This window comes from Dromaius novaehollandiae, chromosome 12, assembly GCF_036370855.1.
Source record: "Dromaius novaehollandiae isolate bDroNov1 chromosome 12, bDroNov1.hap1, whole genome shotgun sequence".
In the NCBI taxonomy this organism is placed as follows: Eukaryota; Metazoa; Chordata; class Aves; order Casuariiformes; family Dromaiidae; genus Dromaius; species Dromaius novaehollandiae.
Window position 1 is genome coordinate 3,782,539 of NC_088109.1, and position 11,560 is coordinate 3,794,098.

At 42.5% G+C, this 11,560-nt stretch overlaps 2 protein-coding genes across 3 annotated transcripts; one reads left to right on the plus strand and one right to left on the minus strand.

Moving 5' to 3' along the window:
- Nucleotides 1-215: 215 nt before the first annotated feature.
- Nucleotides 216-2,555, minus strand: SPCS1 (signal peptidase complex subunit 1). Its single transcript, XM_026105359.2, has 4 exons — nucleotides 2,194-2,555; nucleotides 1,308-1,367; nucleotides 871-957; nucleotides 216-423 (listed from the first exon to the last, which is right to left on the minus strand). Exons 1-4 carry the CDS (start codon nucleotides 2,416-2,418, stop codon nucleotides 301-303), a joined length of 495 nt encoding a protein of 164 aa, XP_025961144.2. The 5' UTR covers nucleotides 2,419-2,555; the 3' UTR covers nucleotides 216-300.
- A 132-nt stretch (nucleotides 2,556-2,687) lies between these two features.
- GLT8D1 (glycosyltransferase 8 domain containing 1) lies at nucleotides 2,688-10,538 on the plus strand. Of its 2 annotated transcripts, none has more exons than XM_064518701.1 (10): nucleotides 2,688-2,873; nucleotides 4,293-4,352; nucleotides 4,461-4,559; nucleotides 6,059-6,275; nucleotides 6,924-7,041; nucleotides 7,551-7,635; nucleotides 7,867-7,979; nucleotides 8,527-8,693; nucleotides 8,892-9,004; nucleotides 9,663-10,538. In XM_064518701.1, exons 2-10 carry the CDS (start codon nucleotides 4,337-4,339, stop codon nucleotides 9,851-9,853), a joined length of 1,119 nt encoding a protein of 372 aa, XP_064374771.1. In that variant the 5' UTR covers nucleotides 2,688-2,873; nucleotides 4,293-4,336; the 3' UTR covers nucleotides 9,854-10,538. The 2 variants fall into 2 exon arrangements, with proteins under 2 accessions (XP_064374771.1, XP_025961135.1); XM_026105350.2 differs by lacking the exon at nucleotides 2,688-2,873 and adding an exon at nucleotides 2,919-3,157.
- The last annotated feature ends 1,022 nt before the right edge of the window (nucleotides 10,539-11,560 follow it).

The window sequence follows — 11,560 nt, forward strand, 5'->3', positions numbered from 1 at the left end:
TTGATTTAATGGCCAGTGTTCCTTTTTAGTAAAATACTCCAGTGAGATATGACCTTGAGGAGCCTTTTATTACCTCCCAACTACCTGCCCTGTGACTTCACTGAAACTCCAGCCAAATTTATAGAGCCTTTATGCTCTCTGCAGATCTTGGTGTACTCATGACACTATATAATCCAATATGGGGGGGAGGGGGAACAACACTACACCAGAAAGTATTTCCCAGTCCAAAGGTATTAAAAATTTAATAAAGCTAAATGCTACAAGGTAACATCATGGAAAAAAAAAAAAAAAAAAAATTCTTTAGCTTTTAGTATGTCTCTTTGGCTTTCTGTCTGCTGGCTTCTTATCTTCTGTTCCCGATTCTTGGACAGGTAGCCACTTCAGAGGATTGCGACGATACATAGGCCATGGAGGGAGCGTTAGCTTAGAGAAAGGGAATGAAGTTGAAATATGTAAATCAAGACTCTAGATAAGTGTTTTGTACAGCTACTACTCCAGAAAGCCACACTGTCCTTTGTTATCAGTGCTATCAGTTTGACTTGAAATGAACATTTAATTGAAGTGAAAAAACAATTCAGTGTTAGGTAGTAGTATTAAACTGCAGTATTATATGAAATGTCACTAACGTTTGAGAACAGGTAAGTATTGGCTTGTAAGGAGTACACCATGCTGCCTGAGGCCAGTACAGGACTATAGGATCAATGTTTTCTACAGGTCACAACAAAACTCTAAGTATGTATTAACAATCTGAATTACATGGCAGACATTTGTCTATGCTAGTAGCTCCTTAATTTAGCTAGCTTTTCAGGTTAAATAGTGCATATATTTGCTGGGTTAATATAAAACAAACATTAAAAAAAACCCACTTACCAGACATGATAAAGCAAAACCAGCCATAACTATGTAGACTGTCCATCCAAACTGCTCAGTGATGTATCCATAGATGAAACCAATCACCTTCCAAAAAAGAAAAAAACCTTTAAATATACCAAAAAAAAAAAAAGCCTTCCGTGGTGTGCTATGATTAAGTCAGTTGGGGTGGGAAGGGAGGTGGGGGATAGCAAAAAGTTAAGAAAATCTGGGTTTTTCAAAATCCAGCTTTCACATGTCTTTCTAACGTGGTTTTCAGAATTGCAGGCCAACAATGAAATTACAATATGGAAAGAAGTAAAGTCTTTAATCCATGACTGCCCCTCTGATTTTGTCTAAGCTTTAAGTGACTCAACTACGCTAAACTATCCAAAACAATCTTGTAAAATCCAAAACATTTTTTTTTGTGTCATCATCTACGGTTTTAGTATACTTACTGCAGAGACAAGAATGATTCCTTGAAAAATCTGTTCTGCTAATTTTTGGCCTTTGTAGTCCTGTGGAAAGAGATTTGATGGTCAAAACGTTCATATTTAAGTGCCCAGATAATTTATTCATCCCTTTCTGAACACACATAATCTTCTAGTATCCACAGAGTCCCATAGTGATATAACAATACTCTTTTTTTGGTTTATCATCCTGTTAATGGATGATACAGAATGGCTCCTCTTTCTTGGGGGGCATCATTACACCCTTGTAGTAAGGGACTCATTATTAGCTACTTTATGTACTGAATTGTATTCCCAGATTATAGAGATGACTTCTAGATTACTTGTGACTTGTCCCAAGTTGTACTCGCGGTTTATGATAAAACTTAAACTCCTGTTCCCTGATCACACAACATACCCGGAAGGTAAAGCCTCCTTAGCAAACTACTCGAGCACCTAGATAAGACTTGCTCTAGAGCTCACCAGAGCTAGCAGACACAAAGCCCAGTTTGCTGGTGGCACAAAAGCAGCTATGTGACAACTATAATGCTGCATTTAGGCAGTTGGCAGAAAACAAGTTCCTTGTCATCAATTCCAGGTAAGGCAAATGATGGATTATGCTATTACAGAAAAAACAAACAGAACCCCCCAAACCCCAAGAGAGAGTACATGCACATCTTCCATATTTAGGTGAATTTAGAAAACGTGGCTCCTTTTTCCTCGGCTTCTGCTGTATCCAGCACGGTCAGAAAACACAGAGGGCCCCCGTGCGCAGCAGTATCTAGCCCCCGCGCTGCAGCGCGGATTACGAGACCGAACAAGGGAGGCCCGCAGCGCCCGGCCGGCCCGCGGGAGGCCCCGCGGCTCAGCCCTGGGCCCGGCGGCGCCCCCCTACCATCTGCGTGGGGATGGAGCGGAAGATGTCCAGCATGGCGGCGGCGGGCGGCGGCACCTCGCGGTCCTGGGCGTCGCCGCGCTCGGGCTGGCGGCGCGGGCTGGCGGGACCCCCGCGGCCGGGCAGCGGCAGCGGAAGGCGAGCGCTGAGGTGGCCGGAAATACGCGCGCCGTGCTCCGCCCCGCCGCCCGGCCGCCTCTGCGCGCAGCCGCTCGGCTCCGCCATCCGTCCCGCGCGGCCGCGCCGTCCCCAGCCGCTGCCCCGGCTCCGGCCACCGCCCCCGGTTCCACCTCCGGCCCCGGTTCTCCCGTGCCGCTACCGGCGGACGCTCAGCACGACACGGCGCGGGCCTGCGTCTCCACGGCAACGGCTGCCTCGCGCCTCAGGACCCCGGACTGCGGGGTCCTCGGCCGACAGGGGCGAGGTGCCCGAGCTGCCGCCTGTTCGGAATCGGCGCCGCCTGCGCAGCCCCAGGGCGGCCCTGGGCGCCGGGGGCTCCCGTTGTCCTCCCGAAGCGGCCGGCAGCGGCCGCGGCCTCGCTAGCGGAGCCAGGCGGGCGCGGGCGCGGCGCTCGCGCGCCGTGGCCATCAGGCAGCGCGGCGGGCGCCCGCGGCCGCTGGGGCTCGCTGGCAGTTGGCGGCGGCCGCCGAGGTGGCGGTTGGCGGCGGCGCGGGCGGGCGGTGAGTGGCCGCCGGCGGGGCTCGGTGCCGAGGGGGGCGCGGGCGCGGCTGCGGGGCTCGCCTGGGCCGTGTCGGCCGCCGGCTGCGAGCGGGCCGGGCAGGGGCGCCGCGCGGGAGCCCTGCGGCGCTGCGGTTCCCCGGGGAACGCGCTCTGTTCCCCTGCGCGGCCGCTGCCGTCGCGGCCTGTCAGCAGGTCAAAACCCCGGCGCGCTGCGTCCCGTTAGCGCCGTGGGCTGCGTCGCTGAAGCAACTGAAGTTACGCTAATAGAGCAATGAGCCAGCGCGTGAGTATTTTAGTGTGCAGTTCGTGTTTGCGCTGAAAATGCTTTTAGGAGGAGTAGTTATATGAAAGCTTTTGTCTCAGACTTCTGTAGTTTCCCCAAAGGACGAACGCTGTATACGTGTGCACGCGCCCGCTGCGTCGCTGGCCTAAGGGCTGTGCAGCACTGCGGCATGCCTGATTCTAAAGAGAGAGGTTGCAAAAAGCAGAAGTACTGTAAAAATAAACTGTGTTTTCATCCTGGCTAGCTTCAGTAGCGCTGCAGACGTGGCATACCATATGTATGTAGTTACTGCGCTTGATAAAGTATCTTCCCACTGGAGAAAACAACAGTAGAAAGGAAATGGTTATGCCTGTCACACGTAATTGTCTCAGCTTGGTTTGAAGTATGTTGTGGTGTGCTTTCTGTATGTTACTTGACATGTAATTCACATACCTGGATGCACAGTTCTTGTTCCGTCCTCACAGCTGAATAAGTATGTTTGAATTGTGTACAAAACCTGTATCATTGCTTTGAGTCTGTATTTTTTTTCTGCCTTGCATAACATGATGGTAATACCTTCTTTCACACTTTTCCAATCTCTCACATACTTCTTCAGCCGGATCATCAGTTACATTTTGTGAGGACAATACCATGCTTTGAAAGTATAAGCCATTTCTTAAAATCTTAAATGAATTGTGAGTGTGCTATGTCCTGCCAAAATCTCCCAGTTAAGTATAGAAAGAAATATTTAAATTGCCTTTTTGTTGGCACGCTTCCAGTTCAGATAGATAAGTTGGTTCAACCTTAAAAGAATCCATCCATAATTTTCCATAGTCATTTCAGATCCCTTTTGACTGGCCAAAGGAATTTGTTACTTCTGTGTAGGAATTTGTTACTTCTGTGTAAGTGAAATAGATGGCAAGATCTGTAAATCTCCCTTTTCATCTCTTGATTTCTTCTTCAGACATGTAACTGCGTGCTTATTTAGATGCCGTGTTCAGTTACTGAAATGCAGCATACTTTTTTTCTGTTGAAAAGAAGGAAATATGTTCACTGCACTCTGAAGCTGTTTTGACACTGCCGGTGATAGTCTGCTGTGCCTGGCGTAGGCATGCACTGCAAGGCAGAAGTGACTGCCATATATTTTCTGTTACAGGTTTACAGAAGACTTACACAAATAAATAAAACCACAAGGGAAAAATGACATTAAGGAAAGGTATGTGTATATGTGTGTGTAATTTTTTTTTTTTAACTCTTTTGTGCTTTTCTGAGTTTCCTAACCTTTCTGCTTATTTTAATAACCTTTTTCCTTTTAAATCTTCAGTGAACATTTCCATCCTCATAGTGGCTGTTGTTATATTTTTGTTAGTTCTTCATCATAACCTCCTAGGCCTCAGTGATTTCTTGAAACGGGAATTGTCAGGTATGTTGAGGTTTTATTTTAATTTTTTGTTTGTTTTTAAGACTGGTGGGAAAAGACATGCTCTGGCGAGGCATAAACCACTTCATTACTGAAGTAACTTGTATGATAATGATGGATCATTTGCATAACAAGATAAATTTTTGTACTCTAATAACTAGATCTTTTGCTGTTCTCAGACCCAAGACAGGCATGATCCTGATGAGTGTTATCTAAACCTTGATATGGTGGGATTGTCTATACTCGCTGTTCTATGACCTTTCCCACTTGGGAAGCTAGACAAGATAGTAATAATTTTCCCTTCTGGTTTTAAAAGGCATTAAAATCTGATTCAGATTGCTTAGCAAAGTCGTTTCATTTTCAAAGCTGTAATATTTTATTACACGCAGGAGTTCACTTCTAAGAACTGCTAGTAGTCCCTCAGAGACTCAGATAGTGGGGGCATGGAAACACTAACTGCTAAGATGCGTTTTGCCACTCCTGAGAGCCGTTGTTCCTGGGCAGCAGTTGTACAGGTCCTCCTCAACAACGGTTAAGTAGGAGCCTGACAGGCTCTAATCAGGAATCAGTTGAACTTAAAGCTGCTGAGCTCCGTAATCAGGAAATGGCCAAGAGAAGCAGAAGCCCAGCTTTGTGGACCGCAAACTACTGCCCACAAACTGTGAAGTCCCCTGTTTGCCGTGTTCCTCAAATTATCTGAAATTGTCCAATATGTAACAGTCTAAATCATTGGAAAGGTACCATTATTGTTATTAAAGTGCAGGTGGTGGGCAATTTGTTGCCTCTGCAGGTGATGTGATCTAATCATAAACTTCAACTGGTGATCTCCATTTTTGTTTCCCCACACTATGGGCATAAATTCTGCTGGTTTCAGCTTAGGTTAATGTAGTGTTTTGTGATGCTGGAAAGAAACATGGGCTGTGTGTAATGCCTTGACCTGGGGGGGGGGAACCTGGCAATGGTGATGTTAATCTAGAATTTCAGTTTTCTTCATTGGTGCCTACCTAAAAGGAGAAGAAAGAGGGAAAAATGACATGGAGAAGACTAGAAGCTAGTTAGGGAAAATGGGAGGGAGAAGTCAATGTGAGTGTGAATGTGGCAAATGAGACCAAAGATACAGGCAGCCTAATTTAGCCTGAGCATCATTTTTGCTCTCTCTGAATGACTTACACCTTGGAATTTCAAAATTAAATATAGTCATCAGAACTGTAATGCTCACGTGTATCTTGCTGTGCTGGCTGTGAATATTTAGTTACATGTATGTAGTTTCTTTATAAGTGTGTGGGGTTTTTTTTCCCCTGTTTATTCAGATCTCAGACTGTAAAGAGTAGGGGCTATCTTTACATGTTTGACACTGGCATATTGTAGCCCTCTTCCCAGCTGAGACATCCAAGTGCTTGTATAATAGAAATATTTGGAGACATTGGGAATTTTAACATGGTAAGAATTACTGTATTTCATTTTGCATAAAACAGATGTGTGATGCCAATCTTATTCCACAGATTCAAGTCCGTTAGGACTTCAGCCTATAGATTTCATACCTGCGATTCCCCAAAGGTTGACAGATGAAAGGAATGATAAGGAGATTTCTGTGGTCATTGCAGCATCAGATGAGAGGCTTGGGGGTGCAATTGCAGCCATGAACAGTATTTATCAGAACACCAGATCCAACGTGGTTTTCCATATTGTCACTTTGAATGATACTGTGGATCACTTGAGGTAATGATCTTTTTGTTAGACTCCCACAATACTGTCAAACTTGAGCTCCTCTTCTTCTGAAAGATACTTACTTTGCCCAATACTGCACTCCTAAATTGTTTGTAGTCCTAGCCGCTGCTGCTTATTAAATCTTCTTGGCAAGGCAGCTGTGGGGAGTCCTACAGTCTTTCCTTCTGGTAGTGTTTCAGGGATGGAAGAAGGCATGTACCAGTGGGATTGCAGACTGTTGTTGGTGAAGGGGATGTAAAAAGTTATTTTCTACGTTTCATCTGAGCAACTGAAGTGCTGGCAGTGAAGTTTCCTTGTATTTTTTAGATTGGTCTTTGATCCTTTTTTTCTCACTCACATTCATTCAACCAATAGTTTCTGTGAAGGGCCTGTTATAACAGGACCATATGTTTCTAATAAAACAAGAAGCAACCTCAGACCATTCACATGTCACAGCTGTGTAGTATGCTGATATTGGGCATGCCCCTACAGTCATATGGGACACCACTGAAATTAAGACTTAGATTACATTCTATATGCATGTTTGTTAGATAGGGAAATGAGTGACAAGATCAAAGTTTGTGTCACAGTCAATATGATCTCTTGCTTCTCTTTGATTTTGTTTCATTTAACAACATCTTTGCCTTTTCCTGTTTGCAGGCTGTGGCTAAGTAACACTGCTCTGAAAAATTTGAAATACCGAATTCTGGATTTTGACCCACGTGTCTTAGAAGGGAAAGTACAAGTGGATCCTGAAAAGGCAGACACCTTGAAACCAGTGAGGCTAATGTTAGCTAATTTTTGCGCGTGCTAGTTAGTAACAGTCTATTTTGATAACTGCCTCCAATGGCTTTTGAATTCAACTGGAGTTCGAAACCAAATTTGTTAGGGCAGAAGAAATCTTTTATAATCAAATTCTTACAATTGCAGTAAGAGTAAGCTTTCAGACAGTGAGAGATGAATTTGAATATATACACATGCATCTCTAGTAATATTTTTTTGCTGATTTCTACAGTGAAACATAGCAGCTTGCTTGTCAAACATGCCAAAAATGTGCAGAAATCCTAATACAGATCAGTTTTAAGAGTTAGTTTATCGATGCACGAGTTTTTAGGAAACCAAGCTTTGTTAAATTGATGGAACCTATTTGTTTTAAATAACTCCTAGGATATTGCTGGCTATTTTACCTTCTTGGATGTTAGTGCCATAGGTAAGTGCCAAGAGTATCAGTCAACTTCACATTTATTTGAACAATTCCTTATTTTTCTTGCTCTCATGTTTTCACAGTTAACCTTTGCAAGATTCTACTTACCCAATTTGGTGCCTCATGCAGAGAAGGCCATCTACGTGGATGATGATATAATAGTGCAAGGTATGGGGCCTTTTCTTAGTAAGTCTGTTTTGGTATATGTTGGGATCAGTATGCTGTCTCAGACAGTAACCAAACACTTCTGTTTCAAAGAAAAATGTAAAACCTGTAAATATGAATGAACTGGATTAAACTGAGTGCTTTTATCAGCGGTAGGAATGGACTGAAGAAAAAGTCACTCAAGATTTATGCAAGATTGCTTTTAATTTTTCTGGTCTTATTTCCATTTTTCAGATGATATTCTTCAACTTTACAACACCCCATTGAAACCTGGACATGCAGCTGCATTTTCAGATGATTGTGACTCGACCACTAATAAATTTGCTGTTCATGGAGCAGGGAATCAGGTTGGATTTATTCTGATTCAGTAGTAACAATACTATAGATTCCAGCACTTGGAAATGGGTGCTCAGTTAGTTCTAATGTTTTTGCAGGTTGTCTTTGAAATGCAGTGAACCTAAAAGTCTGACTGTACCTGCCCAAATCAGTTTACTCTGGTATTTGTGTTACAAATTACACCTGCAGTTTCTAGTGAGGCACAGTAAAAGTACTTTTAATTTCTTCTGTCCTTTATGATAGTAACACTCAGTTTGGAACAGCAGCAGGTCTTAGAACATTGGAGAGGTAATTTTTTATTTGTGAGTGTAAAAAAAAGGTGTTTTTTCAGGGAGTGGTATTAATTGTCTCAGACTATGGACATTAAGAATAGGCAGCATTCCTTAAATACGTAGTTTCTATAATCGTGTTAGGCCTCTCAAGCTCTTTCTGCTGCGTTAAAGGAAGGGAAAGTTGCTCTAACAACTTCATGATATGCTGGACTATTAGGAATTGTACAAATTTTTTCTTTAAATGATAATTTGACCATATTTTAAGTTAATTTCCACTCTTTTTCAGTATAATTACATTGGATTTCTAGATTACAAAAAAGAAACCATCCGAAACCTTGCCATGAAAGCCAGCACCTGCTCCTTCAATCCAGGAGTTTTTGTTGCCAATTTGACGGAATGGAAATTACAGAACATCACTAAGCAATTGGAGAAGTGGATGGCACTTAATGTAGCGTAAGTACTCCCAAACTGGAGGTGACTGTAGGCCAGGGATTGGATTATGCTGATGGCATTTAACTGTTAAATGAAAGGCTGTGTATGTATTTGTACATACCCACATGACATTTCCTGTCATGTAGTTGCGAGTGAAAATCAACCGATTTAGGGCCACGCAAGTACTCTTTGCCAGCTTCTTTCTCTCTCCTCTTCCAGAGAGGAACTGTACAGTAGGACTCTGGTTGGCAGCATCACTACACCTCCACTGCTCATTGTATTTTACAAGCAACATTCCAATATTGATCCGATGTGGAATGTCCGACATCTTGGTATGTATGAAACATTTGCGACCCTTCATTTACTCTCCCCTAATGTGTTTTCCAGGTCTGTAGCTGGACCTTTAGTTGATGACGCAGCCAATGGATCTTTTCTTTCTTTATATCCTGTGCTTTAAGAAACAATGCTCTGCAATATCATCTCAGAGCTTGTGGGCCTGATCCTCTGTGTTCCTTTTTGAACTGCTAGAGGGCTTGCCCTTGAATGGACTTGCTCTCAAGTTGCCTTTCTTTTTTTGATACATATATATTGTATCTAGAATGATCCTAGATATTTCTTCCTAGATTGTTCAGAGCAACAGACATTTGTATCTGTTCTGCTACTGGTAAAACTCCAGTGCTGGGGGGGCTTTCTTAGGTTTTGTTACAAATGAATAATACGTAGGCTGCTGAGCACAGCAACCCCAAGAGTGTTTTAAAGAGCATGGCAGTTAAAGCAGTACAGTAAAATAGATGAGTTCTGAGACTGATCAAAGCAGCATTTAGTTGCACCTGATTATGTTTTTCAGTTTGCCTTGATTTCTGCCTCACATACCAGCTCCTTTCTCCATAAATGACAAGAATTTCTTTTTAAACTTTGAAGTTAAAATATTGCATGTTGATGTTTCTGCTACCTTTTTATCGGGCACTAATGCTTCTTTTTCAATAAAAGGATCTAGTGCTGGAAAAAGATACTCTCCTCAGTTTGTGAAAGCTGCCAAGCTGCTCCATTGGAATGGACATTTCAAACCATGGGGAAGAACGGCCTCATATGCTGAGGTCTGGGAGAAGTGGTATATTCCTGACCCTACGGGCAAGTTTAGCCTGCTTCGCAGACACTCAAAAGCCTATGAAGCAAAGTAGAAGAAATTTTATTAACTGATGTGATGGCATTTCTCAGGAAACTTCTGGACTCAAGCAGAAATTTTTTAGCTGATGTGTATTACAAAGCAGTCCCTGCCTTCTAGAGCACATGGGGATGCACGTAGGCAGGTGCAGTGCTCGTGACCCAAAATATGCAGTCCCAAAGGAGACTCACTTCGCTTGTGTGACTGAAGATGCTACTCCAGCAGCACTTTGGAAAGCAAAGAAACATCTCCATAAACTAGCACTTTTGTTAGTTCATTTCTGTTTGTTGTACATTCTTCTGTTCTTTACTACAAATCTTCTAGGATGGATTGTCTCATCAGCTACAGAAATAAACAGTTCCTAAGAACAAGAGACAACTTTAGCTGGTTGCTTGCACCATGCAAGTCTTGCACAGTAAGGTACTGTAATTAAGAGCTGCTGATTGTTGTTGTTGTTGTTTCTTGCTTTTGTATCCTGTGAAATAGTTTACTCTCTTGCATGAGGATTCTTCTCAAATATTTCTGTATAAACCTTTCTTGCACAATTCTGAAAAATTGAATCTTGGCTTTTGAAAGATTATTTTTCAAGTATTATTTCACTATACAAAGTGGTTTTAAGTGCCAGTGAACACTAAAACATTTTTTTGTAAAGCTGTGGAGAAAACTTTTTTCAAAAATAAAAGCTGATTTTGACATCTTGACTCAAACCTCAGCTACATGGCAGTCTCATTCTAATCTTGGTGTTGGTGTGATACTGGAAGCTTGTTTCCTTTGTGCTTGGATACAGTATTAAGAGATTGAAGTTAAAGTCAATTGTTCTCACCTTTAAAAAGGCAATCTCATTCCAAAAGTATGTGTTTATTTTTTGGCTCAGGTGGAGTGAATTACAGATTAATTTTGCTGTTGTTAAGTTACTCATATTTGACTCTCAGGTGAGCATAGCTCTGCTGAATAAATTCTCCCCAACATGCTTCAGTCTGCCCCTTTAAATTCCTCAAGCAAGATGGCAGTTCCCTTTTGCAGCCTGCTGCCCAGCACCTTTTCTTCTATAGGTAAGTAATTTTAAGAGTTGTACTCTCATGTCTGAGTATTAATTATTATTAGCTGATATACCCTAGCAGCTGTTGTGCCAACTGTACCGTTTAATACAGGTTTGAACACAAGTTGTGATCTTATTTGCTGCGATAGTGCTTGTGAATGCTGTCCTCAATATACTAGTGTAAAATGTTCAGAGAAAAGGCTCTGCACTAATAATGATGGGGAATAGAGACTAGCTGAGTGTTAGATGGCCTGAGATACAGGGCAACCAGGAGCTAAAGGGCATATTTGTGTTTATGTGTGGGTTTAGTACTGTTTTATAATTTAAAAGGATTTTCTGGAAGCTTCAGGATTTTCAGGAAGTTTCTAAAAACTTCCTGACACTTTGTAATCCTTGCATATAGTTCTGTTTCTCTCATGGATGCTGCTGCTGTGTTTGGTTAGTTACCTATCCTTTCTTTTCCTGGCTTTTGATGAGTAAGAACCATTCTTGTCCTTGAAGTGATTAGCAGTTATGGAATCAGTTCAGTTATTAACTCTAAAGGTTACTATGCTGTCAGCTGATGCTGGCTTAATTCTCATGACCAGTTTTTTTTTTTTTTAACTAGACTTGATAAAGAGCATGCTTCTGTGTCTGCATGAGAAAATCAGTTTACTACACTTAATACTTCAAGGTACCTGGCAG

What these genes read in the sequence shown, in the direction of transcription:
- GLT8D1 (XM_064518701.1), top strand. An exon ending in AGGCAGACACCTTGAAACCA is followed by an intron (nt 7,042 to 7,550) that starts GTGAGGCTAATG and finishes ATGTTTTCACAG; the next exon opens with TTAACCTTTGCAAGATTCTA. An exon ending in TTCATGGAGCAGGGAATCAG is followed by an intron (nt 7,980 to 8,526) that starts GTTGGATTTATT and finishes ACTCTTTTTCAG; the next exon opens with TATAATTACATTGGATTTCT.
- SPCS1 (XM_026105359.2), bottom strand. Translation starts at nt 2,418, where the DNA reads ATGGCGGAGCCGAGCGGCTGCGCGCAGAGGCGGCCGGGCGGCGGGGCG. An exon ending in GCTCCATCCCCACGCAGATG is followed by an intron (nt 1,368 to 2,193) that starts GTAGGGGGGCGC and finishes CTCTTTCCACAG; the next exon opens with GACTACAAAGGCCAAAAATT. An exon ending in GAATCATTCTTGTCTCTGCA is followed by an intron (nt 958 to 1,307) that starts GTAAGTATACTA and finishes CTTTTTTGGAAG; the next exon opens with GTGATTGGTTTCATCTATGG.